The 27,793-nt window shown below is 45.6% G+C and overlaps 1 protein-coding gene across 2 annotated transcripts in view; it reads right to left on the reverse strand.

The window, feature by feature from the left end:
• Positions 1–27,793, reverse strand: part of ALDH18A1 (aldehyde dehydrogenase 18 family member A1) — a 1,219,662-nt gene that overhangs the window by 390,651 nt on the left and 801,218 nt on the right. For both annotated transcript variants that reach the window (XM_069611512.1, XM_069611511.1), the window contains exon 11: positions 20,403–20,502. In XM_069611512.1, the coding sequence (XP_069467613.1) occupies positions 20,403–20,502 (100 nt within the window). The remainder of the gene's footprint in view (positions 1–20,402; positions 20,503–27,793) is intronic.

Below are 27,793 nucleotides of genomic sequence, written 5' to 3' on the forward strand. Positions count from 1 at the left end.
GGTTATTAGAACACAAGAAATTACAAATATTTTTGATAAAAAGAAGAACCAAATGTAGGGCCACAAGCTGATTAGACTTGCGAGTTGTAGAAGTTACAAGCACTTCCACAGTAAGAGGTATGTTCTCTTAGGCTAGTTGTACAGTACCTTAGTAAAGAAAAAAAAGATGCAGCTGAAGACTACTGTTCCTGTAAAGCTCTGCAGATCTCACTGTTCCTGGGCCTCAGTCGTGGGACTCCTACAGTGTATTGGCACCGTCTAAGTTGGCAACCGGCAAACTTTACTTTCAGTAGCTGTTTCGCGTTTCAGCTCCTTGCGGTACAGCAAATAGCAATAAGCATGGTTCCTGGCTTTCAAGGTGGACTTTCCTCACATCTGAGGTCCCGCACTCAACTGAGGGGGGTCAGGCTTGGTCAGTCCTGCTTCGTGGAAGTCCGGAGGAACTTCCAAAAGCTATCGGCCAGTTTACAAGCAGCGCACACAATCTGGTGTCCCGCTCCCTAGCTCTACAGTTTCCTGCAGCAACTCTGAGGAAATTCAACCAGCTCCAAGATGGGTTTCCAGGTGGCTTACTTGGGAGTTGATTGGTCCTACCAACTCAAAGGGAGAAGTCGTCCTTTGCAGGGCTTCTCTGTCGATGCGAACTTGGCGATTCAGACCTGCAGCAGGGCTTCACCGGGCAAACCAATGGTCCAGAAGTTGCAGCAGCCTTCCTCTTCAAGCTCTTCTTCGGTTCCTTCTTCCAGTGGTCGACTCTGCCTTCCAAGCTATAAGACTTCCCTTTTATTCAGTTCTCTCCCATTCATTCCAGCCAAGCTGTCACTCACCCAGCAGGGTGGCTGTCCTTGCCAGACAGTCAGCCAGCCGCCCAATCGTCACAGAGTGCATTTGGGTTTCCTAGGAGACCAAGCACAGGGAGTCGGGCACTTCCCTCACTTCCTGCCTACCGCAGACACTCTGGAGCGAGAGGCGGGTTTCACTCTTGAAGCCCGCTAAATGCGAATGAACAAAGACCAAACCTTGTTTGGCGCACAGAGAAACACTCGAGAAGGACCTTTCCATGAAAAAAAAGACTGAGGTCCATTTTAACAAAGCAGGCTCCGCATCATTTTGAAAAACATGGCTCCCGCGAATGTTACCGGAGCTGCAAACAGTTCGCGATCGGGGTAAATCATGATAGTTCATTGCAAAACAACTGCCACCTGCCATTCTGAGAGGAAAGGGTAACAAATGCTACAGGAGTAACTAGACACAGGGGATACTAAGTAACCCCTCCACCACTCTATTGTAAGATAGGGTGTGCTGGATCTAGAAACGTACAGGACCAAGTGAAGTCAATTTAACTCCACTGCTCTGGGAAACGGTAGTTGATCCCAGAGAAGGTAGTTAAACCTTGGGAAATCTAAACAACTTCCCTGTGTCACTGCACTGAAGGTGCTTTGTGACACAATTGTAAAAGATGATGCCTGTGGAGTTGGTTAGACTCCATAACGAAAAAGAAACTGTGTATAAAATCACATTAAAATACATGAGTGGGAAAAAGGGTCTCACTCTCTCCAGGTAAAAAAATCAAGTCTTCAAAATCCAGCAAAGTTGCTGGGGGTCTCTAAGGTGGAGAGAATTAGCACATTTTTGAGAATTCACCATAACAAGGCAGTATATGCAGTCTACATGCGTGTCACCTTCATAAAAGTTTTTTAGGCCGCACGTCCCACAGGCCCTGAATAAGGATTTTTTGGTGCCAACAGTCTCCATGTTCGTTGCCCACACTGTCAAACAGTCGTTGGTTGTTCCGGATTGACAGTTGTATAAATATTAACTTTTTGTGTATGAAGATGATTTCTCAGTAACGAGAAGAACTTGAAGAATCCACAAGCTAAGAAGACAGTTGAAATCTGAGGGGAAGATGCTGGGACGGAGCTACATACTCAACCACGTCCCTCATGAAATATTCACACACCGGACAACATTCAAGACACTACCGACAGAACACCTGGTAGAAACCCTGGCCGCCCTCAAAACCATATTTTATACAGATAACATCCTCAAAACCACATTGTATACAGATGACATCAAGACCCTCCCCGCAGAAGGCCTCCTTCCCTACTTGGAGATCATCAACAGCTCCCTAACTCAAGGCACCTTCCCATTGACCCTAAAAACAGGACAAATCCTCCCTCTACTAAAGAAACCTACTCTGGATCCCGACAACCTGGGTAACTATCGAGCCATCCTCCTAGGTAAGATCATTGAGAAAGCGGTAGCCGCACAAATGCAGCCACACAGACACCAACAATATCCTCCAAACCTATCAATCTGGGTTCCGACCCAGATGCAGCACGGAGACAGCAACCATACAGGTGGTAGACAACGCCCTCGACTTCCTTGATGGCCACCCCTGCCTCCTGGTTCTACTCGACCTCTCAGCCACTTTCGACAGTGCTTACGGACACCCTAAATTGGCGCATGGGGATCAGCAACCTTGTCCAATGCTGGTTCAAGTCCTCACTCGCCAACTGCCAACGATTGTTCAGATGGACTTCTCTACATAGTCAATACTACCCGTCACCGGTGGAGTCCTGCAGGATTCTATTCTCTTCCCAGTAATCTTCAAACGACAATTGGAACCTCTGGGAAGGCTCATAGCCACACAACATCCACAACCACCAATATGCCAACGACACAGCTATAACCTCAAGATCGACTACATCAAGGACACCCATAGGCTCAAAACCTGCCTCTTGCTGATCCAGTCTTGGATGTCCAATAACACTGAATACCCAGACATACAGACCTGGCTATCAATGAACCGAGGGCTTCACACTTGAGCTCAGCTCCTGCGCCAAGTCCCTCAGGTTCCACATCGTCAAACATCTCCTTCAAGACACACATAGCTGACAAAACTCAAGACAGTTTGGTATCTGCTCTCCCTCTTGCGAAAAGTCAAGCCCTTCCTCCCTCCGGACAGCTTAAGAGCTACTGTTGCCCGACCTGGCATGGTAACCACACCTGCCTGAATTGGGGTAGTGTTAGCAGGGGTCACAGTTTATTTTCTATAACAAAAGACATTCACCCAAAAAATAAGGGCAAAAATGCCAAGCAAAAAGGCGACAAGTCAGCATTATCACACTTTTAATAATGGCCTTGATTACTTGTGCAACCTTTAAGATATTGATTAACCACCTGAAATGTGCTAAAAATGTGTTATTTTTTTGTTAGTACTTAGTTTAAGCTCTGCCGTCACAATGTTGTTCTACTGCAATAAGGAATAACTGTTCCCACACAATGCATATTCTGGAGTCATGAAGGACTCCAAGTGCGGATGGATTTCCTCAAAGTCATGGGTATGTTTGAGATAGATAGGCCAGAAAGACATGGAAAAATAAACTAGCAGAGGGTCTCCTCACACAGTTGGATCTCCTAACAAAGAGGACAAATTGGCCTTGGAAGGTCGCGGGTTGAGGGCCTTCAGGAAGCATGGGACAATGGAAGGAGAACGGTCGCAAATTTCACGATGAATGCCATCAGTGTGCGAAATGAAAAATAAACGTACAGTTTATCCTCACTCTGGGTGTGTAGGAAGTCCTTTCCCCTGCTCGCTCGGGAGCGAGTAATCGTGGGTTGGCCTCTGCTGGGCTGTGATGCTCCTAGGTGACCTTTTTGTTTTTCCTCTTGTGGTATGTTGGCCCTTTTGCTGTCGTTGCTGGGAGAGGCCGCTGCTTGACAGGGCTCGACGTCCCAGAGGTAGTTCCACGCTTTCTTCCCCCTTATCTTTACAACGCGATCAGCTAATTCTTCAACCTGATGGGGCCCGTGAATCTAGGTTTAAATCAAGTCCTCGTAAATTTGTGCAAGAGTACCGTGTCACCAGGCTAAAGTTGTGGTGCTTTCAGTCATTCCTCGTTTCTGTATTGTTACTTTCCTCCTTTCCTTTGGGCCTCTCCCGTTGTGCCTACAGTTGGCGAGAAATAAAAGAGGTACTAGCCATCAAGGCAGCGGTGTAATCATACATTTCCTGCCCCAATACAGAAATGTTTTCAGCACCTGTCAACACCCTAGTGGGAGGAGCCAGGGGAAGTCCCATATGCAGCCCTGTTACCACCTCATGTGTGTTTAAGTGGTGGTCGGATCCTAGTTAGTTGCGCAATGCGAATAAAGCTAAGGGCAAACAGTGTAGACAACTTGTATTCTTCATTTTTGCTATATTCTGCTTGAGCAGCCCGTTGAGGCACTCAAACACCCAGTTTGCTTGCTGGTGATACGCAGAGAAGAAATTGTGTTAAATTCCTAGCAGAGTGATGATGTGATGAACCATCTCATTTGCGAGGAGAGGACCACTGTCGGACCGCAGGCCCTCACACACGCCCCAAAGACTTCCCGAACCAGGAATTCTGCCGTTCTAAGGGCATCGGGATGGGAGCAAGGAACGGCTTCGATCCATCGAGAAAATGGGCACACAACCACTCGCATGTATCGGTAGCCATGGCATACTTTAAGCATGTCGACATGAAGGTGTTGGAATGGGCCCATTGGACGCAGTAGGAATCCTCTCACCACCTTCAATGTATGACCTGCTGTGAAACATTTTGGTCGTAAATTCTGCCACATGTTCCGCTAGGTTGGGACAGAACCAATCTTCTCCAATATGAGCAGCAATCACATCCCTCCCTATATGGGTAGGATGATGTAGCTGTGTCAGTGCTGTGTGTACCAACGATAGGGCATCACTACCTTCCCTGTGATTCCCTGCCGCCATGAGGCGCCTGTCAGAGATATGGAACATCCCCTTCTCAACCATAATTTCTTTTGTTCGTTTGGTGTAGCTTCCTGCAGCTCCATAATTTGTGTCACTGGTAATGTGTTATACCCTTCCTTCAACACCTTATACCCTTCCTTGAAAACCATGGTTCATACATAATTACATGCCTGGGATGGATGTCCATTTCCAGGAGGTCATCAAAATATGCAGAGAGTTTTGCTTCTGCATCTGCTGCCTCATTGCCCCTGGAGACGGGATTCTCCCCCACCAGTGGGCCTCGAATTTCGCGACCACTATGCTCATTGGGAATTTGAGTGCTTCCATCGGTCTGCCCAATAAGAGTGTGTGCTGCACCGGTGACCCATAAGCACGTCGGACGCCCCTCCTTAGCCAGCGTGACAGCCCAGAATGCACTGTATACATCACGCAGGCTCAATCTTAATATACTATCACTACCTTATTATTGCTTCGCTCCAGCGCCAAATATTAGAGCTACTAGCTCTGCAGCTGGTGCTGAAAAATGTGACGGTAAACGTGCGCTTACTACCACCTCGCTTGTCCCGTCCTCCTTTAGCTTCACTACTGCCATCCCAGTATGTCTTTCTCTGGTGGTCTGGTCTATTGTTGACGACTGTCAATATAAAGTATTTCTCTCCCCTCAAGTGCGTTCTCCTTTACCTTTGGGATGTCGTCATGCCTTTCTAGGTTTGTGGTGCAGTGGTGTACATAATCTGCTTCCTCTATGGGCAAGGCGACTAACGCCACCGGGTTTACGAGGCGGCATCTCACTACTTTGATAGCTTGGTCCAACAGTATCACCTCATATCCCAAAGCACTTTGTGTTGTCAGTGTACTTTTGGGTCACTACGAAGAGAGCATGCTCCACAAAAACAGTGGTGCTGCATCGCATGGTAATACTCGCTGATTTCTCCACTGAAAATGCGGCAGCAGCTAGGGCGTGCTCACAAGAGTAGTACCCTCATCACTAGGTATCGTTTCCTGCAGTAATATGCTAATGATTTATGACCCATGGTTGTCTTTTGTGTCAGTACTGCGGTCATTACTACTCCGTTGGAGTGTGAGAATAAGTAGAATTCATCTTGATAGTCTGGGATCCCTAACACTGGAGCTGTTAGGGAGAATTCTCTGTTTAGGCTGAATTTCCTAACCTAGTGAGTCCCCCAGCAGCTTTGCTGGATTTCTGGGGTTTATTTTTTTCTCCTGCCAAGAGTGAGACTCTTTTACCCTCACTCTTGGGCATGATTTGAGTGTGTTTCTTTGACTCTAGATGTGTTTAATGGGCTATGGGGTCTTTTACCCCATAGGGCTTCATGTGTTTTTGTGATGTGTGTTACACAGCACCCTCAGTGCAGTAACACAGGGGTGTCATAGTGACTCCATACCCTGCGACTGACTACTGTCTCCCAGGGCATGTAAAGTCACCATTGACTTTACTAGTCTCAAATTCTGAACAGAACCAGTACAAACCATCATATTGTGGACGCACTGGCTGGGGCAATTCAATTGCCCCGGGGTCTGTTAGTCGAGGGGGCACGTCTCCGTCCCCCCTGATCGAGTTTTGGCTGGTGGCAGTGGATACTACTTTTTATATTCAACAGCAAATATTTTCCTATGGGATTTCCTATTGTTTTAGGCTACTATCTTTATTTAATTAATTATTTACGGTAGCCTCAAACATACCGCCGGTTTATTTATTATTAATTCTCTGGTTGGTATTTTTTGCCAAAACTTGTTTCTAAAATGGCGTTTGTGTTCTCTTCTGTGACTCCAACCCAAGTCAAGCCCTTTGTTCCACTTTTTGGCGGGCTTCTCCACAGAAGCCCTCCAAAGTGGTGCCACTCTGTCTGGGGTCCTTAGGAGGGGTGGAGGGGGATTTAGGCACCCTGGACTGAGTTGCCTAGGCAACTCAAGTCGCACTTCGTCCTGATTGGCCCAAGTGGTGAGCCGGCCGGCTCACCACTTAGCATGTTTGAGTGACAGCTAGGGTGAGTGAATGGGGGTTTTCTGCATAAAAGCAGGGCTTTGGGGACTGGAACTTCAGAAGTCGCCACAGGACCTAAGAATCTGACGAGGGAGAAGCTGAGCCGACCTGCCACGACAACACCACCGGTGGAGCCCTGCTGGACTGTCTCACCACTTTTCCCAACGACAGAGGATATCTCCCGCCAGAGAGTCTTCTTCCTTTGACTGGTGGGGATAACCAGTTTCACCATCTTTTCGCCTTCCCGACGTACCTCGTGGCCGCCTTGCCTGTGCCAAGCACCCCGGCAACCGGGATACCACGTTTTACCACGACCGCGAATTAAAAGGTACCACCTTTAACTGGAAAACTCTGCGGCTGGTTTCTTCCCTGGCAGTGCAATGACCTTCATCTTTCCTCCAAGTCGAGATCTTCTCTTCCCCTGGACGACGACACAACTTGCACCCACTGCCAGGAACCACTGCCACCGCTGGAGGATCCTTCCCACTTAAGGTACTGTGTCCCGCCTGGCTTTCCTTGCCACCAACTGTATGGGGTAGATTTAGCCCCCGGCTTTTGAACCTGGGTTAGCCTGGGACACCCTGGCTAAACTTTTCTGAGCCTCTCTAAACTCTTTTTGAACTCTCTGCAAGACTTCCTAAGCCTAGTGTAACTGTGTGATCTTGGGCGCATTTGTGCTCTGCTCTCTCTAAGAGTGGGCCCAGCCTTTGGACTTTGGCTCACCAGTGACTTTTGCTCTTCTGCCTTGCTAACAGTGTTCCTAAATCTTAGAGTGGTGTACCTTTCCATATTCTGTCTTTTCCCCTCCCTTTTTCACAAACTTATTGGAGTGCCATCTAGTTAAGCGCTCACCTCTGTATGAAAATAAGTGGTGTTTTACTAAGACTTATCTGATAAGGAATAAGGGGTGTATATATTATAATAGTAACTGCGTTTAGAGTTTTTTTACAATAAGAGTGCTGGAGTGTTTCAAACTGTGTTTTTAAATAAATAATTATATACTTTGATACCAAAGCTCTGGTCAGTGTTTGCTTGTATTATTGTGTCCGAGTGCCTATTGTGTATACTTTGCATACTGCCTAACTCTTCTTGAGGGAAGTCTGACTGCTCAGCCACAGCTACCAGGTAAATCTGGGTGGTACAGACTGCTACCAAGTGGGTTTACTGCTAACACCTGTAGTCCTAAATCTTTTGCAGTGTTCCCTGAGGGAACTGCACAGGTTTCTGCCTAACAGCTGTGCATATTGCCGGCTTCAGCTCCTCAAATGCCTCGGTCATTTCTTCTGTCCACTGTAATGTACCCTCCCCTCTGTGTTTTTCAGTGGGCTTTACAAGGGTCTTGACAACTGCTGCATTTGTCTTATGGTCGTGGGTTTTGGGGTCCTGCAAATTGCCTCTGCTCTTTCTGGTGTCACCTTCTGCCCCCTCTTGCGATATCAGTTGGCCAGTTTATAACACTTTCTTCTGGCAATATTGTAGTTTGGCCTGGTCTACCTTGTACCCCCTTTCTGCTAGTACAGTCAACATGTACACAGAATAATTTTTGCCCAGTGTTTCTGTTTTGCTACAGATCAAGAGATCGTCTACATATTGTATAACACTTTCTAGCTGTACATTGCCCAAGTCCATTTGGAGGACCCTATTGAATATGGAAGGGTACTGGCAGTATCCTTGTGGGAGCCTAGCGTGTTTCCATTTCTTATTTCTATATAGGAAAGCAGTTAAATCTTCAAATCTATAACCGTGAAGTGGATAGCTTCCATAGGAATGCTACACAAAATTGTCGCCGGTTCGGAACTAGCAGAAATTCTGCCTCAACAACATGGTTCAAAGGGCACAAATCCTGTATAAAACACCACAACCAACGGTTGCCTTTTTCACAGGGTACACAGCCGTGTTGCAGTGACTGTTGGTATTAGAATCCCTTGCTTAACTAGGGCTGCAATGGTTTCATAAATGCCATCCTGCCTCCCTCGATAGAGGGTATTGCTTTGCTCTCAGTAGAATAGCTCCAGACTGGAGTGTCATCTTTACTACTCCAATTCCCTTCATAAACCCCACATCATAGGGACTTGTGGTCCATTAGACACTGGAGACATTGGCTGAGTCTTCCTCGAGAAATAACTGTGGTGGTTGTGGCATCATCGCCATTCTCTGTGATACCTCTCTCTAGTGTATTTTTACCCAGTATGTAATGCTAATGTCAAACACCATCTTGTGATCCGAGCAGCTGTATTTGGACAATTCTTCAAAAGTGACAGTAGTCAGCCCGTACCCTTCTCCCACTGCAATCACTGACCTCCATGCCTGTCCGATGTCATCTGTCCCGTGTACTGTTATTCTGCCTTCCCCCACTATCATTGCCTCTAGTTCTAATAGGACAACCATGCTCGTCTAATGGTAGATCTGGTCTAAACAGGTACTCATTTGTAAGGCGCCATACTTTGCCCTCTATCCCTGTGATCCATGCTATTACCTCTGCTCCATATTGGAATAGCTCTCCATCTGCCGACAGCCCCCTCTGTACCGTGTGCCCACAATATGCTTGAATAATTTCCCTCACGTTTAGGAGGTGAATCCCAGGTGTGGCACATACTAACCCTTGATCAGTAAATGAGATGATCATGTTGTGTCAACTCATGATGTCCCTTCCCATTAGACTTAGAGGTGTCTTTCAGGAATACATCAAGGGAAGAGCCAAATCATGCTCCCCAACTGAATGTGTAAGATAGTTTGTAAAAGGAACCAAATCCGTCGGTCCTGATAATTCCTGTGCATTCATGGCGTCGCCTGACAATGGATACCTTCCTTCCCGGAATCAGGATCTAGTCACCCCTGTGTCCACAAGAAAAGAGAAAGTCTTCTGACCTATCGTCACCCCTATACGTGGTTCCTCTGTTGGGCTGAATGAAATTGATAGGATAGAACACATCAGGTCTGTCTGTGGGCTGTCCGATTTTGGGTATGTTATGTTACTTTGCATTTATATAGCACATTATGTACCACTGGTATGATCTCAAGGCGCTGGTAGGTTGAACGCCCTCGGGAACTGTAGTTCGAGTCATTAGAGAGAGAGAGAGAGAGAGAGAGCCAACAGGTGCGTGTGTGTACCGGATGTGTGTGCAGCAGGTGTGGCATTCATAGGATAGCTGCTTCTTAGCGGTAGGTGTGATGGTTGGGAGATCAGGAGTATATGTTCATTCTGGCCGGTTGATACCAGACTGATTCTGACTGTTAGTCCTGAGGAGAACGCCTAGGCTGGCGGGTGTGCAGGCAGCCATCTCTGTTTAGTTAGGATGATGGGGAGTATGTGGCATGTGTTGGTATGAAAACAGCTATACCGAATGTGTCATAGTATCGCTGTGTTCTAGTTGAGTGGTGGTGTATAGAAGAGAGTAAGCGTGGTGTTGGGATATGGTGGTTTCCAGTAGGTGCATGAGATCGTGCGCCTTCATGCTCCATGTATTCCATGCACTCTAGCCATTCTATGCACTCAAACCGTTCCATGCTCATCAACTGTTCCATGCTCATCAACTGTTCTATGCACTACAACCAATCCATGTACTTCTATCTTTCCATGCACTCTAACTGCTCCAGTATAATTACATTCCGTTTCCTGTGAATGGGCTGCCCCCACCACAGTCAACCCCTCCCAATTTCCTAATGGGGTAATTCCCATTGAGTCTGTGCGTGCCGGTGTCCCATCGTTTTGCTGTGCCGGGTATGGTGACTGCGTATTATTTTTCATCTGCAGTGTAAGTGGTGTCTGAGTATCGATGTGTGGGCACCTGCATCTGGGGTGTCTGTGCCATGGGTGGGTATGCGTCTGATGTCTGTACTTGTCATCGTGTTTGGTCCTGAGCATAGTACTCCGTCTGTTCTCACTGATATGCGGGTTGATATTGTATTTCCGCATTCTGGTGCATTCCCCCCCCCCCCGCTTCTACACACCCTGGAAATATGTCCTATTTGTCCACATAGCCAGGACTGGGGTGATCCCCTACTGTCCTCCGATACCCTCTTTTGCACTAATTTAGCCGCCACTCTTTGCCAGTCTTCTATCTTATTGCTTTCCTCTTCTCATTCGAAATTATAATGGACAATATTCAACTGTATCTCGGCCATGGTTTCATTTTAATCCCTACAATTTTCTTTAGCTGTTTCTGCACTTCGTCTGGAAGACCCTGGCATAAAATATGTTAATAGATGGGGATATTGTTGTCCTAACTCTCCCTTGGTTATAAATGCCCCTTTTGTTTTTCATGTATATATGCTGCTGGATACTCCTATATCTTCATTTTGCGTCTCAAAAATGAACTCATGACTGATGTATCTGGGTACTGCACTCTCAATGTCCTCCAAACGTCAGTGCTGAAATTGTTCAACACGAACCATCATGTGTAGTATTTTGAGCCGTCACATTGGGATAACCTGCCCTTTTCCATACATCAGCTGATTGCTGTCCATATATGGAAGCAAGTAAACTCTTCAGGTCCCCTCCAGCTAATGTCATTCATGCCATCCTTTTTTCAAGCACATTAATCCACTTTCCTGCCCCTGCGGTCATAAATGGTAAGTTAGCCATCAAATTGCTTTTGTCTGTTTGAGGCCACAGTATATACTGAGCCGCCCCTCCCCTTTTGGACCAAGGGTAACTGCGTCATCCCTGCCTTGCTTAGGGGCGCAACCGTACCTCTCTTGCAATGCGGCTTACTCGACGGCCTGGAAAATTCCGTAATCTGTTCACATATGTTTTCTTACCTGAATTTATCGGGAGAAGCTCTGAGATATGGGGATGTGCTCAGTAGTATCTTATCCCGCATGTCTATTAGTGGATACGCTGGAGTTTCCGGCACACTTGTTTGAGGAGCTTTTGTGGCTTCCTTGTCCTCCACTTTGTCTACCCACTCATCTTCTTGTTCTACCTTTACCAGTATTTTGTTGCTGGCACCTCCAAGACCTTCCCTCACATACACTCTTCTTTCTATCTCATCTATTCTGTTTCTGCTGATATCGTCAGCGGAACCCCCTCATTCTCGCTTCTCTTTTTTTGTCCTTCATCACCTTTCTACCAATGCTCGCATTCACTTCCCTCCTATACTCTTCTCTCCTGCTCTTCCTCTTTCCAACACCTTCAAATTGTCATTCTCAGTTCTCGGCCCGTCTATTTTGACTATCTGTGTTCCCACCCATTTCTCTGGTGCAACAGCTGATCCTTGATCCCCCTCCCTTTATGCTTTTCACCCTTTTCAACTTATCTTTTGCTTCCTCTAGCTGCCCTTCTAAACTGCACCTTTTATCATCCTCTACTTGTGTTGCTAATGTGGTTTTTGTGCCACTTTGTTTTTCCTTTTCCTTAATAGTACCTTCCACCTCCGGAGACACATCATGGATTACTGTCTGTCAATCACACAGCAGGGGGTTGTCCAGCCAGGACAACCACCTCGGCCAATCATGAAAAAGTGCGACTTGGGTTTCCTAGGATACCCTGTGCAGGGGGTGACTACACCCCTCCCTCACATTCAGCCCACCGAGACACTGAGGCGCCTAGAGGAGGGTTTCATGGCAGAAGCTCGCCAAAAGACAGTGAACAAAGAAGGCAAACCTGGTTTGCCGCACAAAGTAAAACACAAGGAGTTTAACAAAAAGAAATGGTGAATAAACCGCACCGGAGCCAAAAGAAAAAGTATTTGGTCAAGCGGGTTTAAGTTCGAGGCTAATACAATAGCCTAATACTACCACATTTATATAAGATAACCGCGGTAGAAAAGTGTAGGGTAGATACCACTGCCACCAGCCAATTCTAAATGTTAAGAGCGAAAAAATGCTCTAGGAGGTAGAGATAAAAAGGGCTAAGAGTTAACCCTTCCAGTACTCCATGTAAGATGGGGTGTACTGGATCTGCGGTTAAATTGACTAAGTAAAGTTAATGGCAACTTTACCCTTTTCTGGGGGACAGTAGTCAGTCTCAGAAATGGAGTCAGTGGGAAGTTTGTACGACAACCCTGTGTCACTGCACTAAAGGTGCTGTGTAACACACAAACGAAGGGGACCACTGAAGTGGTGTACTCCAGAGCCCACATTCATAAAAACCGGTAACAGAGATAGCAAAACATGGGTATGAGTGGGGGAAAAGCTCACACTCTTACCAAGTGGAAAGAAAGAACTCCAGAGATCCAGCAAAGCTGCTGAGTGAGCCACTAGGTAAGGGCAATTAGCCATGAAATGAGAATTCTCCTTAACAGTACAACATTACAAAACCACGGGAGGTGGCAAGGCTCAACAGAAGCAATTAACACTTACACCTGGTACAGACTCCGGGCTTGAAGGCATTCGTCGACCGCCTTCCCGAATAGATTTTCTCCAAAGGGCATGTCCAGTACCTTCGCATCAACGTTCTGACTAAAATTAGTGGCCTTCAACCATCCCTACCGTTGAAGGAAGACTGTTCCCCCATCTGCTGGAAACCCCCGTCGGCGATGTCCACTGCCACCATGGCAAGGTCAGACGCCACCTCCCCTTCCTGAAAAAGTGGCGAGAGCTTACATTTGTCATAGGGAAGAAATTCCAAGATTGGGACCAGCTTGTACCAAAGCTCCAGGTCATATCGGGCCAAGATAGCCAGAACATTAGATGCCTTGATCGTAGATGCCGCTGTGTAAATTACTGTTCCCCATGGCATCCATCTTACCCTTGTTGTCCGGGGAATGGATGATGATGAAGCCGGGTTAGCCGTATGTTTCCTTGCGGCAGCTGACGCTACCGAGTCCGGCGACGGTTGTGACCTAAAGCACTTGAAAGCGGAGTCCGGCACCCTGTATTTCTTATCTAACCTGTCCCATTTGGTTGGAGCCGTGCATGGGCTCTTCATGAGGGTTAGGCCTTCCTTGCGAATGTCATCCAGAAAAGGTATTGCCATGATAGTCATCCTCTTGGACTCTCGTCGCTGATACAAGACAACCTCTTTTCTGGTTTTCCTCAGGCACCAGCTGAAACAGCTCGGAGGCCCTGGAGATGATCGAGTGGAATGATCCCACCTCGTCTAGAGAGACTCTACGAGGGGCGTCCAGGTGCAGTGATTGGTTGTCTGCCGGGACGAAATCCTCATCTTCGTCTGTTTCCGTGGCAGTCTCCGTACCAGTGTCTGTGCGCGTTTCCGGGTCCGCTGGTGGACTCAGGACCTGACGAGGTGGAGGAGGTTGAGACGTCGGATGATGCTTTCTCTTCTTACGCGGAGACCGATCAGGGGCCTGAAGCACCACATGTGTCTTTGCTGGGGGTAACCTCTGCTGGATCTCCGTCACTAGAGTGTGGAGCGTCGACAAGATATCCATGGATATGTCCGTTGGCTGCGGAAAGAACGATGGAATGCTAGGCCCTGCGCCGCCGTCCTCGTGGACCGTATGGACTGACTTGTAGTCGCCGTCCATTGATGAGATGTCCATTGGTTGAACGCAAACCTCTCCCCCCCCCCCGCCACCAACCCTCCATTTTCCTCTGAGGGTTTTGAACTGGTATCTGACCAGTGCCCTGGCCTCCCCAACCCCCACAGGGGTGCTTTGCCACCTTTCCCCCCACAGGGAGGCTTTGCCTCGGAGGCCGTGTTGCACCTTTGAGGCAGGGATACCGTTTGCGCCGTAGGAGTCACCCTCACCGGATCGGCACCTACTGCCCCCTTGGTGGTCACAGCCGCTGACTTGGATTGAGCCTACTTGGCTGCGTGGCCTTCTTCTCTTCCTTCGGCCTAGGCTTTTCTGATTTCTCCCATAGCTTGGCCGGGGTGGACAACTTCCTCTGAGCGGGAGCTCGATTGGCAGGCTGGCTATGGAGGCGGACGGCGATGGTGATCGTGGCCTATCCAACCTGGGACCCGCATCAGCGGCGAACCCGGTGGAATCAGACTTGCGGCTCCTGGCCTTATCGTGGACCCAAAGGGATGCGGTGACCTCAAATTCGGACGGACCGGTCCTGGGCGAGGCATGACCCTGCTCAGAGCATGGGGCAGAGGCCTGGTTCTAATTGAGCCATGCCGCCAGCCTGCTATGCCGTTTCTTTGTCTTCTTCGAGAAGCCCAGGCATATATCCCACACCCATCCTTGTGGCGGTAAAGACATTGTACTTTAGGAGGGTCCTTACCTCCTTTTTCTCCTCGGTCATGGCCCACTTCGACGAATCTTTGCCCTTGAGGGGCGCAAAACTTCACCAGCAATGGATCCCTGTTGCCGGCTGATGAGGAAAGCACATGGGCTCTAGTGGAAACAAAAATCAACCTTTTCTGTGAAAAAACATACAAATAGATCAGAAAGAAACTCGAGGACTCCCAAAACTGAAATGTGCAGTAAAAATCTGAAGATGGCTGCCAGAAGGAGGGCTTAGGGAGTGGACCATCATTGGATGGAGGTAGTATGACCTAGATGACAGTGATTGGATTAGAGGAGAAATACAGTTTTAAAGTGACACTTTTTTCTTTTACCAATGATTCCCAGCCTGACAGGGAATTCATGAGCATGTGAATCCATGCCAGACCCCATACTGGAGAAGAACAGGGTTTGATTGGCCAGTTATGTGCTCATTGGGCATCAGCACTCTCATGCAGCGCCAAGGGGTACAGTGGGGAAGGAGGAATGGGCTAACAGCTATGATCAGGTTTAAAGAAGATACTCCCTTCTCATTCCCAGGCCTGAGGCCTTATCTGCCGGTTTGCTTGTGGCCTTGGAATGTCGTCTCGGTGTCTGGATGTACTATGAAGTGGCAGGTCTACTATCTCTAATTGGGCCTGAAATTAATGACCATTGTTCTGATCAAGTGGTAGAGGACCACTGTGTAGAGCTCCATTTCATTTATTTATTGGATTTTCTGCTATCCTAACATGAGTGTGCTTTCCTTCGGCGGTCGCATGGGGTGCTGTATACTCTTTCGTTATGGGATCAATTGACATGGTAGCTGCCTGCACATAGCAATCAAGGACGTATATTTTTCGATACTACCAACTGAACCTAATTATCTTCAATTGCATGCTGTGCCCTGGAAATTATTATATGGTGTGGTTTGGGCTTCTAAGCAAAACGTCCCATGGTGCACTGACCTTGGTGCTTGAATTACTGTCTGAGCATTGTGAGGCTTGAGATTTCGTGTTTAGCAATTTTATGTCCGGCAGCAGTATTTCAAGAATTGAGGCATTGAAGTGGTTGGTCTAAGTAATGGCAGTATCTATGTTAATTCTCCACCATGTTGTGTTCTTCGTGTCTTACATGTATGCCACCATTCGTTGTTCCCTGCAAGTGTTTGCTGCAAGTGTTTGCTGCAGCCTGCACCCCCCGCCCCTATCTGCTCATGTCTATACTACTTGTGTAATCCTGCCCTGTCTGGGTACTCTGCAGCCTCCTACTTCTGTGAAAGTAAACTACTTTGCACCCTAATCCAAAATTATATAATTGAGATATTCAGGGATATCCTTCCTACTACAGTCTTATTATACAATTAAGTATTTGTAGCTTGTAAACTAAGTCGCATTTTAAAGTGCCATAGTAGTTTTCCCCATCCTCCAAACAAATCAAGAAACCCTAGAACACTCAAATGCGCCACATTTTCATTTAATGTTATTGATCATGCCCATAGGTTAACATGTATTTCGCAGTTTAAAGTTAGAGTCTTTTTTGAGAGAGTGATTTTGTATACCATATTCAATCCATTGGGAAAGGCTTAGGTAGTCGGAGCTGTTTGCAATAAGTATATCATCATAATGATAGAATAATGCATAGTCACGAAAATATAATGGCAACATACAGTTATTGAAATGAAAGGAAACGGGCGAGCTTCTGTTTAAGTAGTCCGAGAAATTCAAAGCTAAATTGCAAGTAGGGCAGTTTAAATTCAAGGTGTTCCTTTGAGAGTGTGACTTTACACATTATATTAAATCCATTGGGTAAGGTTTAGGATTTCTGAGCTGATTGGAACAAAATGGAATATTGTTACATTGACGGAATAATGCATAGGCACGACTATGGAATGGTTATTTACAACTATTTAAGTGAAGGGCTGCAGCTGGGTTATGCACTGATGTTTTCAGCTGGCATGGCTTAATGAAAGACAGTCTAACTGGCATAACTAGGGGTGTCTATATGAATAGTTGTAAGGGGAACACCTGCACTATGGAGAACTACACTGGGATAAACCCTTATCAGGGAACTACGGCTAATCAGTGAGGAATAAATGAGTGCAGCACGTACAATTAGTGGTACCTGATGGTTTTCTCAACAGGGATCGAGGAATTCATCCCGGGATATTGCCACTATGAGAAGTGATCTGCATCATTGCATAAAGCATTACAATAACACCTTGGGTGAGTAAAACAAGCGATGCTGTTACAAGCAGCGGGTGGAAATAAAATGGTTTGAAGGTTTAATTTGGGAATTTGGTCATCAAACAATAACATACTGAATGGTTAATGGCTCGAGGTAAATAGATCAATGGGTTAAGGCAAATAGAAAGGGGACTTAACATTTGGTATATACTCAGTACTAACTAATGAGATGATTGGGTTACCAACTAGGATTTCAAGTTATGAGTCTTAATGGAATTTAAAGGCAAGGCAATGTTAATTGATCGATTGGTTGGTTACATGAAGTTCTATGAGTATCTAAACTATATTTTCTTGTGTTCTCTTTTTTGTTTTCTCTTTATCGTTTGTCTATGTTTGTGACATGTTTTCTTACCATTACCATCTGGGATATGGGAATGTTATGGTTTTGCAAACATGTTTATGATTTGATAGTACATGTCCGGTTTTGAAAAAGGCCCAAAGGTCGAAACCCGTGTTAGCCTATGGGCATGATCAATAACATTAAATGAACATGTGGCACATTTGAGAGTGTCCTATGGTTTTTTACTTTGCACCCTACTTATGTCGCACAGCCTGTTTTACTCTTAAAAGCGGCTGCATGGCCCTTAGTATTTTACTGTTTATAGACCAGTTCTCAGCTTGCATTTTCGTGCATATTCAGGGCAGGGTGGGGGCGTGGCCAGACCTGGTGCAACTCATCTGCATTATTGCATTCTGCTCCTTGAAAGCTTCCTACTCAGTTTTCAACTTCAACCGGACTCTACTGCGTTCTTCTGACGAATCAGATTTGTGCCTGTGTCGGTGGCATCATTTCTTCTAATGGGAAGACCAGGATGATGAATAGCTACAAGAATGCCACCTTTTCTTGGTCTTCTTCAGATGCCTGTCCTCTTTCTCAGGTGCAGGGCCCTCGGTCTCCTGATCAGACGAGCTGGGGATTTTGACGGGTGCCACCCAAGCATTAGTTTCGCAGATCACTCCCTCAACGATTTGGGATTCGCCTGCTGATAAGAACCCAATCCTCGATGACATGATCTTTACCAAGATAACACATGTAGATACTGTGTGGGTCGGTGATCGACATCTTGGAATTGCAGTCCTGGTAACACTTGAACCTGAACGTCTTAGGAGCAGACAGGCAATAGATCGACTATGATGTATGTCGAATTTAGAATTTCTCTCACGAGAATAGTTCTGAATAGCCGAGTGCTGAGCGTGTGAGAAAAAGGGAACTGCGGTACTAGGGCGTAGTGACGTGGTATATATATACAGCGGTCGACATCCTGTCTTGAGTTGACGAGTGGCATGGTCGAGTCATACTATGACCCATGTCGAAAAAGGTTTCCGACCACATGACGCTGGAATGGATATCTGATGAGGAATCTGCGGCAGAATGCAATCCATTGAATAGTTGTACCCATGTAACTCAATAAACCCAGAGGCCCATTATTTCCATAATTGTCACGCTCACCTTGGTTCTGTGGGAGTATCCGGATCCTCTGTGCTGTGTCTGGCCTTGGGTCACCTCTTTGGAGACTGCGTCTAAATCAGAAGCCAAGAACATAGGGCTATGGTGAGTGATGGGGGATCTGTGAACGGCCGCTCCAACCCACCCTGAAACCCCTGCTGTGTATATGCTCACCTTAGGTGAATAGTGGGCGAGCTCTCCTTCCTGCTTTCTCTCTCTCAGCAGGGGCGCATTTGTCCAGCAGTTGCTTCACTGATGGCACTGAGGCGTTTAATTGCTTTACCAAGTCCAATTCCCTTGCTTTATCCTTTGATTGGATGTGGTTTGTTAGTTCTTATGGCTTGTGTCTTGGTACCTTTTGCTCACGCCTTGTATCTGTCTTTGTAGCTTCCCTCTATTGCTTGCATGTGTTTTCTGACAGTCAGTAAGCAGGAATTCCTCACTGAGCCTGCTTTACAAGTTTGATTCAATCTGCTGCTTATGTCCTTCAATGTCTATGTGTTACTTCACGCATGTGTTTAATTGTTATTTTATTTTGCAGATCTCTACGTGCTGGCAGGCGAGGAGTTCCCGAGGACACCAACCTGAATGCTGAGAGCTGCTACGTGCCGGCAGGCGAGGGGTTCCCGAGGACACCAACCTGAATGCTGGGAGCTGCCGAGCCGTGTGCGCGGAAGATGAAGCTGGAGTGCCGCGGGAGCAGGAGCCGCCGAAGGTTGTGTGCGCACGAGAGCGCCAGGAGGAGCTGAAGGTGAGCCGGTGGGGTGTGCGCGCACTGGCCGCCTGGAGTAGCTGCATAAGAGCCGGCGAAGGTGGTGTACACTGGAGTGCTTGGAGGAGCCGCAGAAGACACTGGAGCTGGAAACAGGTAAGTAAACAGGCTCGAAGGAGAGTGGAGCCTGAACGGTCGACAATATAGCAGGGGAATCCAGACTCTGCTAACGCTGCTCCGGTGAGCGTGCCGTTGTCTCTGGGCAAACAACGCTAAGCGTGGAGTTCTGTCTGGGTGTGGCTTATATAGCCAGCCACACCCAGCAACTAGGCTGCTTTCGTCGTTTCCTTGGGCTCAATATCCCTCCATGTTGGTATGAAACTGCTGATGGCACACATGCCATGCCCTGGACCAACTGCATAGCTTCTTAGTTCTCCATCTGGAAGAGTATCGTGAGACTCTATGAACCCAATGAGGCGGTGTAAGGGTACTGGAATATGAGCCTGTTTGGGTTTGAGGGGTGAGTGCTATAGAGGTCGTGACAATAATTACCCACACGCAAACCCATCTGATTGAGTCAATGGCTCTTTCTGACTTCAATGACACAATCGTTAAATGCTCATTTATCAGATAGATTCATATAGTTGTTTTAATCGGTGTGCAGTTAAAGTACCCAATACAAAAGGATCGAATGCCAAAGGGTCGACTCAATTTGACCTAAAACAAAAGGGTCGAATTATTATTATTTTTTTAAATATATATTTTTTTGGGTTTCCGTTTCGGAAAAAAAAGTGTTTTTACCACAAAAAAGAGGTTCAGGGGGGGATCCCCCCAAAATAAATAACATTTAAAAAAAACATCCGACCCTTTGGTCATTCGATCCTATGCATTTGAAACTTTGACCTAGAACCGTTTTGATGTAGGTAATTGCAGTTATTTTTGTAGTTACTCGTATATCCATTTTGTGTTATAATGCTTTCTTGTACAAATAAAACCACAGTAAGAAAGAGATCCACTGTTTTTATCTTGAACCAGCAACAACACTTTGCAGAACATAAGGCACTGCCATTTAATTATTTTGTTGAGGATTGCCACTAAGATTTGATAAATATTTCCTACCTTTATTCTCTGCTTCTTCCATGTCTTTTTTATTGGCAGAAAGAATCTCCTCTCTATGGTCAGTCAACAAATCGGCAAGATGAAAAATAATTTCTGCTCTCTGTAATGGGAACATTAAATAAGAAAATGATTAATCAAATTGTATAGTTTGTAAAGAGACAATCTTTGTACTTCCATGCCACCTTCATTATTACAATTTCCACCATTTGACTCCACTGTGCATCTGGTGACTTCTTTGTTTTGTGATGAGTAGATACAAAAGAGGTAAAAAAAAAAAAGAGTGGTGCTGATACCAATCTTTGGCTAAGCTCTTTATTTGCAATGGCATACATCTAAGTCTGCCTTCCTTGCCGTGGTGTACTTTAAGGAAAAATACAACACACAATCAAAAATAAAATAAAATACAGAGCCTGCAATTGTGCATCATTAGAGGCTACCCCCTAAATGTTAAGGAAACCAATATAGATAAAATAAAAACTGTCATTCAAATGATGACCAGTGGGTATCGTGGGACAATACATGTTCCAGATCGGAGTAAAACACTTCAGTGCTATACGATGGGTATGCCCACTTAGTTTATCATTAACAGAAAAACTCTCCACATTTTCACTGCTTTTATCTTTTGCATCTACCGATTCGGATTGCTATGACAATTAAAAAACATGGACTAATTAAAAAAAGGCTATGCTGTGATGACTGTAAAAGATACCTGTGTAAAGAACACAATTAAGGAAACAATAAGGGAATCGCAGAACAAAAAAAAGCCAAGCCTTCCATTTTATTTTGCAAAGGAACTACTCTTAACAGTACATGTTCTAATATCTAGTAAAGCGGTAAGTAAAACCACAACCAGAAGCAATGATGGCAGCACTTTCAAATGCTTCAAGCAGTTTGTTTCGAATGATTGATAAACTCCAAAACAGGAGAGACATGGTCACCCGAAAAAGCGCTTCCAAGTTGTTTTGGGGTATTCAACAGTAACTTAGCCGGAAGCAGCAACCTTTGGACACGAGTTACAACGTGAAGCATTCGGAAGTAGCTCAAAGTTTTGTTAATATGCCCTGTGCCTGGTTCAATGTTGTCTCATTGACACAAATTTGAAAGTGGTACATTTTGTCGGCTTAAACTTGGCTGTTGCATTTTATTCTTCATTTCCCTTTTAATTGGGGATCCCCTGATGTTCCCCTCCCTGTGCCCTGCCCATCTTTTCATACCCCCCCCCCACCAATTTCCTACATATGTATTTATTTTACCCCCAGAACCAAATTTAGGTCGACGAAACGTATCCATTTCAAATTTGTGTCAATGCAACCCCCATATACACCTGCACTCAAACTTCATCATCTTACAGCTTAAACTGTGCTCCTCTTTAACAGAATACAAACTGGAAATGTACCTTCACTGTCAATTGAAAGTTAGAAAAAGGAGGCAGCATGGTAAGGACAGATTGGGTCTCAAAATCCCTCTGTTGTGTACATACACATACCCTATTTTGGTAATTTACTATAGAGGTACCACAATAAGAATGGGTATAAGCTAGTTAATAATGCATGACTAAATTTGCTCCATTGCTTTCGATTTCTTTGAGAGGCCGAAGTGAACATGGGCAATACTTTGCCAGGATACAGAACAGCAGCACCATGAAAGAGACATTGGTTTCCATGTAGATGTAAAGCTGGCTGCATTAGGAAGTTGTGAATTAGAGATTCTTCAGAACATGAGGCCCTTGGATTTCTGTTCATCAAGCACCTGTATCATTTTCTAACAAATGTTTTACCGTTTGAAGACATGCCTGAGGTCTGGAAATTGGGTCTGGCTAGTCTAGAGTGGTTATATAATTTATGTACTGAGAAAAAGTGTACGAAAGTACAATCACATGACACAGATTCCACAAAGCAGGCCTTTTTTATCCAGGATTGATATTGGGAACAATGTACAGCAGAAAGGTACTAAAAAACTAAAGGACATTAGGTGCACATGGAATTGTAAACAGGTAGAGGTTAAAAGTCACCAGTGCACACACATTGGTATAAATTGTAAAAACTGGACTTCCACCTAGTGATCAGAACTTCAATAGCATAGGGATCCAAATCACACCAACAGTGATATAAACAGCAAGTAAAATAAATTCCAAGCATTGCCAGATTTCTATGGTTAACATGTTTTGTTATTTAGATTGTAGATACGTAATTGTGCAGGTTGTTATAGACCACTTAATATCATCCGTTCAAGGAGGTATTTTGAGAAAAAGGTCTAAAATAATTTAAGACTGCTCTGCTTGAATAGAAGGAAAGCCTCATCTTGATCACCAGTAAGGCAATCCCTTGGAAGTGAATTGACACACGTCCTATATTGTTACTTCTCATTATTTAAGTCATAGTGACAATGTTTATAACATGTCGTTTTTATGTCTCTTAACTGGTAAAATTGCTCAACGAGTTAAATGTTCATTGCTGAAATCCATGCTCAAACTAAAAGTAAATTCATATGACAGAAATCTAGCCCTTCATCCTTCGGAGGTTGCTTAATGGAGTACCACTGAATTGGGGATGAATCACAAGAAGCAATTATTTAGATGGCTACATTACAGAACAAGCCAATACAAAACAAATTATTCTGATTATTAAACCATTGCCTTAAAAATACAGTGTATGTATAGTGCCACCTCTCCGTGCTTAGCCTAAACTATTGATAGCCTTAATTTGGGTACATAATTATAGTTAAATTATTTATGCCTTAACAGCCTTAACAACAGCCTTAACAATACTAAAAGCTGTTAGGTAGAATTATTTGCAGTACCCTTTGGGAACACTACACACAATTAAGACGACAAGTGACAGTAAAATTTCACCTTTGGTACAAGCCTGTACTACACAGTTCTAGTGGTAGCAGTAGTGGAGCAGCCAGACATATCTCAAGAGTAAGTGAGCAATACAAATAGTTACACAAAGGACAGCAATTACTATGATTCAGGCAAACACTGACTCAAGGTTTCTAAGTAAAAGAATGTATATTTATTTACTCAACAGTGGTATAACATTTCACTATTCTAAGCAAGTTAAAAAATCACAATCATAAATACACCACAGCACTTCCCTTAAATTCCAGACAAGTTAAGCTCACAAAATGAAATGGGAGCAAAATGGCACTCTAGCAATTTAAAAGAGAGGGAAGGACAAAGTTATTAGAAATTAGGCAAAAACAACAGGTAAGTACTCAGGGCAATTGAACAAGAGAGACTACAGTGAGGAGATCAGCTAGAAAAAGCTTAGGGCCAAAGTCAATGGGTCAAAAGTCTTTTGCTCAAGATCACACAGTTCAGGGTAGTTTGCAGTAAAGTTTGTGGCACAGATTCCGGACGAGGTTGGTTGGTAGAAAAGTTAGTTCAAAGAGAAGAGAAGGACAAGCCCTCATTTTGGAGAAAGATTTCAAACACTTTCTCCGTGGTTGAACAAAACGGACAACCGGGTTTGCACAGTACTTTAAAACAGAGAGGGATTTGTAGCTGAGGCGGACGTTCCTGGTGGTTCCTGCAGGCTCACAGTTCCTGAAACGTCTGTCGGACCGACACGAAGTAGAAAGACTGGAGGGTCCTGCGCCACCCAGTGAAGAAACCAGCAGCAGAGCAAAACGACGAATAAAAGGTGCACTCCTTAAAACCCAAGCAGGGTCCGACCTTCCTGGCTATCCGGCCCACTGTAGCTCTGTACAGCAAATTCGACCAGAGGAGGGGTCCTGGCCTGTAGTTTGGGCGAACTGGTTGGTCCCACCAGCTCAAGGGAAGAAATTTCCTGGAGGATCTTCTGTGTCATCGGATTCTGGCGATTCGGACCTGCAGCAGGGCTTCACAGGGCAGTTCTGTCGTGGTAGGGGTCCTCTTCTTCCATTTCCTCATTGGTTCCTTTGTTCCAGTGGCGACTCTGCTCTTCCAGTCCCAGAGACCTGATTTTTAAGCAGTTTTCCCCCATTCATACAGCCTGGCTGTCAATCACACAGCAGGGTGGCTGGCCTGGCAAGGCAAGTCCCATCAGCCAATCAGACAAGAGTGCGACTTGGGTTACCAAGTGAACCCAAGGTAGGGGTCCGAAGATCCCTCCCTCACATCCTGCCTACCTAGACTGTCAGGCACCTTAAGGAGGGCTTCTGTGCAGAAGCCTGCGAAAAGACAGCGAACAAAGGAGTCAACGCTGGTTTGGCGTGCAGAGAAAAACACGAGAATGACTAACAAAAAGAAAAGGCGAATAAACCCAGCCGGAACCAAAATAAAATGTATTTGGTCAAGTGGGTTTTATGTTTGAGGTTAATATAATAGCCTAAAACATTACCATGTTTATATAAGATAATCGCGGTAGAAAAGTTAGGGTAGATACCACTGCCACCAGCCAAGTCTTAATGTTAAGGGAGCGAAACAAGGCTCCATGTCATGATCTCTGCTTCCAAAAGTTCGGGGTTTTCCCAACTCCCTTGGAAGCAGATCCATAACCCAGGTTCCGAGTGCCAACCAGTCCCAATTGGGACCTTTTGGACCCAGTCCTGGCACCAGTGGCACCAGGCTCATAAATATGCCCAGTCCCAGCGCTGGAAGCGCCGGGCTCATAATGCTTGGGTGAACTTACCTGCAGCAGACCATGCTGCTTACTTGCCTGCCAGTTGAGCCTCTGATCCTCTTCTGTTTGGAACTACTTTTCCTGTTGGGTGGGGCAGGAGCCACTCCCTAGATTCAGAACACTGGAACTCTTCTGGAAAGCAGGAACTCTTTTCTTACCTAGGCGTGGCTGTGGAAGGAGACACCTAAGCACTACAGGAGGCTATTTAAACCACACCCGATGGATGAATCTTGCTTTGCGTTATTCTGCATCCTCTGCAGCAGAACGCTCATCGTGTCTTCTGCATCTGATCCTGGGCCTAAGGAAAAAGGCTTACCATCCTGAATCCAGTCTTCAGCAACACCTATAAAGACAAGAAAGAACAGGTTAGGCATTACGGTCTTCAGTGACAGCTCTTCACTTACCTGGTCCATCGGCTGTCTCCAACGCCTCGCGCTGCATTCCGGCATCTGAAAGACAAAGGCTTACCTACTCTTCGTGCGCTCCGGAGGTCTTCACACTGCATTCCGGCATCTGAAAGACAAAAGCTTACCAACTCTTCGCACGCTCCGGATGCCTTCGGCGCTGCATCCCGCATCTGAAAGACAAAACAAGGTGCGTTTAAAGACATTGGGGAACTTTAATACTCACGTGCCATTACTCCTTTCCACATCTAACCCAGTGGGTATTCCGGCACCCTGCAGCCGCTCCGAACTTGTACCTGCAAAATAAAAAGACAGTTAGAGCGCATCGTGAAGCAGGCAACAAGCGCTTACTTATGTGCTTCCAGGCGCTCCTATTCATCACACGGGCTCCATCTTCAACTCACTTCAGCCCGTCATCCGCCATCGCCGGAACCCTGCAAAACAAGAGACATCATTACTAAAGACTTTAAAGACATTAGAATTACTCGAAACTTACCGTTCGTGCAGTAAACAACGGACAGCAGTCCTCTGAAGTCAAGAGGCCTGCTCCCCTTATCCAGTGAAGAAACTGGTTACAGCACCCTGCCCCGAGGCAGATGGAGAGCTCGGCATTCACTTACCTAAGGTGAGAGCGTTAACCTTTGGGGTTCTACAGGAGAAGAGAAAGGGAAGAAGAGAGACACATTCAATAACCCAGTTCCTTAATCCCATATTTTCTATCTGCAGACATCTTACCCTTCGAGTCAGACATACAGTGCACAGAGGTCCAGCCCAAAGAGCCAGCCGTGTGTTACACATCACCTTTGAAGATACGGTATACGCCCAGTCAAGACCGGCGCCTCTACGGGAATCAGGTGAGCGTTACACTCCAAGAGGCACAGACACAAAGGGATAAGAGTTAACCCTTTCCAATACTCCATGTAAGATGGGGTGTACTGGGTCTGTGGTTTAAAGTGACTATATAAAGTTAATGGCAACTTTACCTGTTTCTGGGGGAACAGTAGTCAGCCCCAGAAAAATGGAGTCAGTGGGAAGTCTCAAAGACAACCCTGTCACTGCATTGAGGGTGCTGTGTAAGACAAAAAGTGGTGCACATGGAGTAGGTGAAGCTCCAGTGCCCAAGATCACACAGAAAGTAGAAATACACATAGCAAAACACATGTAAGAGTGGGAAAAAGGCTCACACTCCTACCAGGTGAAATAAATAAACCCTAGAAATCCAGCAAAGCTGCTGAGGGACTCAGTAGGTAAGGGAAATCAACCATTTATGAGAATTCTCCCCAACACATGCTGCATGTTTGGCACAGTGAATTCTACTAGAGGCGGTTGTTGTATTTCTTTCCTCATACTGCTAGGAGGGGAGGTGCTTTGGACTGCTGGCAACGCCAATTTCAGTTTGATGTAGGAAGACTGAAAATCCCAAATTATTTGATATAGCCAACTATAGTTCTTGTGCAAGCAAACATTATCTAGAATTTATCAACCAAATAGCAATTTACCAATAATGCACTCTTATTACTATATTCATTAACATAGCAGTCATTAAGGAGAGACGTCAAAATGCAATATTTATAGTAAATTCCTAAACCAATGAGTAGGACTTCTGGCAAATGGCGTGAACATTCACTGTTCCGCCTGTCGCCTCACCGTTCACCACACTGGGACTATACTGAAGTAGAATACTACAGATAGTAATACGGACGCTGTAGATATCAATATCAAACCTAATATTGCAAGAGCATACCCCACTGTTTAAACTGTACCACCAAGGAGTTAAGAGTGTGCTGGAAATGCTGGATGCAAACATGATGGAGAAGCCGCCTTCTCGGCTGAAGCGCAATGCCTACAGTACGTATTATTGTGTACAGGATTATGACGTGCCATTGACACGCTCTGGGTGATATTTCAGCAAGAATGATACAATGTAAAAAGCAGCAGTACGCATTATAAATCCCTATACAATAGCATAACATATGCCCACAAGCCTGTGGAGCATATTAGGAACACCTTTACTGTGCAACAATCGTCAGGCCCATCAGCAAGACTAGCACAGTTCTCACCAGGACAGACTGCCTGGAATAGAACAAGATGATAATGCTGCCTGTCTCGATTTTACTGTACTGGCTTCATATTTCAATTTGAGAGTTCAACAGTGTAATTTACAAGGCCATCCCCCACATAACCAAGGCCAATGTCGCAAAGCACTCACCACTTACAGTAGACAAGGGTACATGCATCTGAAGAAACCAAAAACATGAACAAAACACTTTCTCAGGAAGGACCTTTCAATGCAGGCACTCAATTGTGCTTGAAATAAGATTGGCTCCAGATCATACTCATCTTAAAACAAAGGTTTCAAAATCAATGTCACTAAATGATT

Source organism: Ambystoma mexicanum, chromosome 8 (genome assembly GCF_040938575.1).
Source record: "Ambystoma mexicanum isolate Mex_15411 chromosome 8, UKY_AmexF1_1, whole genome shotgun sequence".
In the NCBI taxonomy this organism is placed as follows: Eukaryota; Metazoa; Chordata; class Amphibia; order Caudata; family Ambystomatidae; genus Ambystoma; species Ambystoma mexicanum.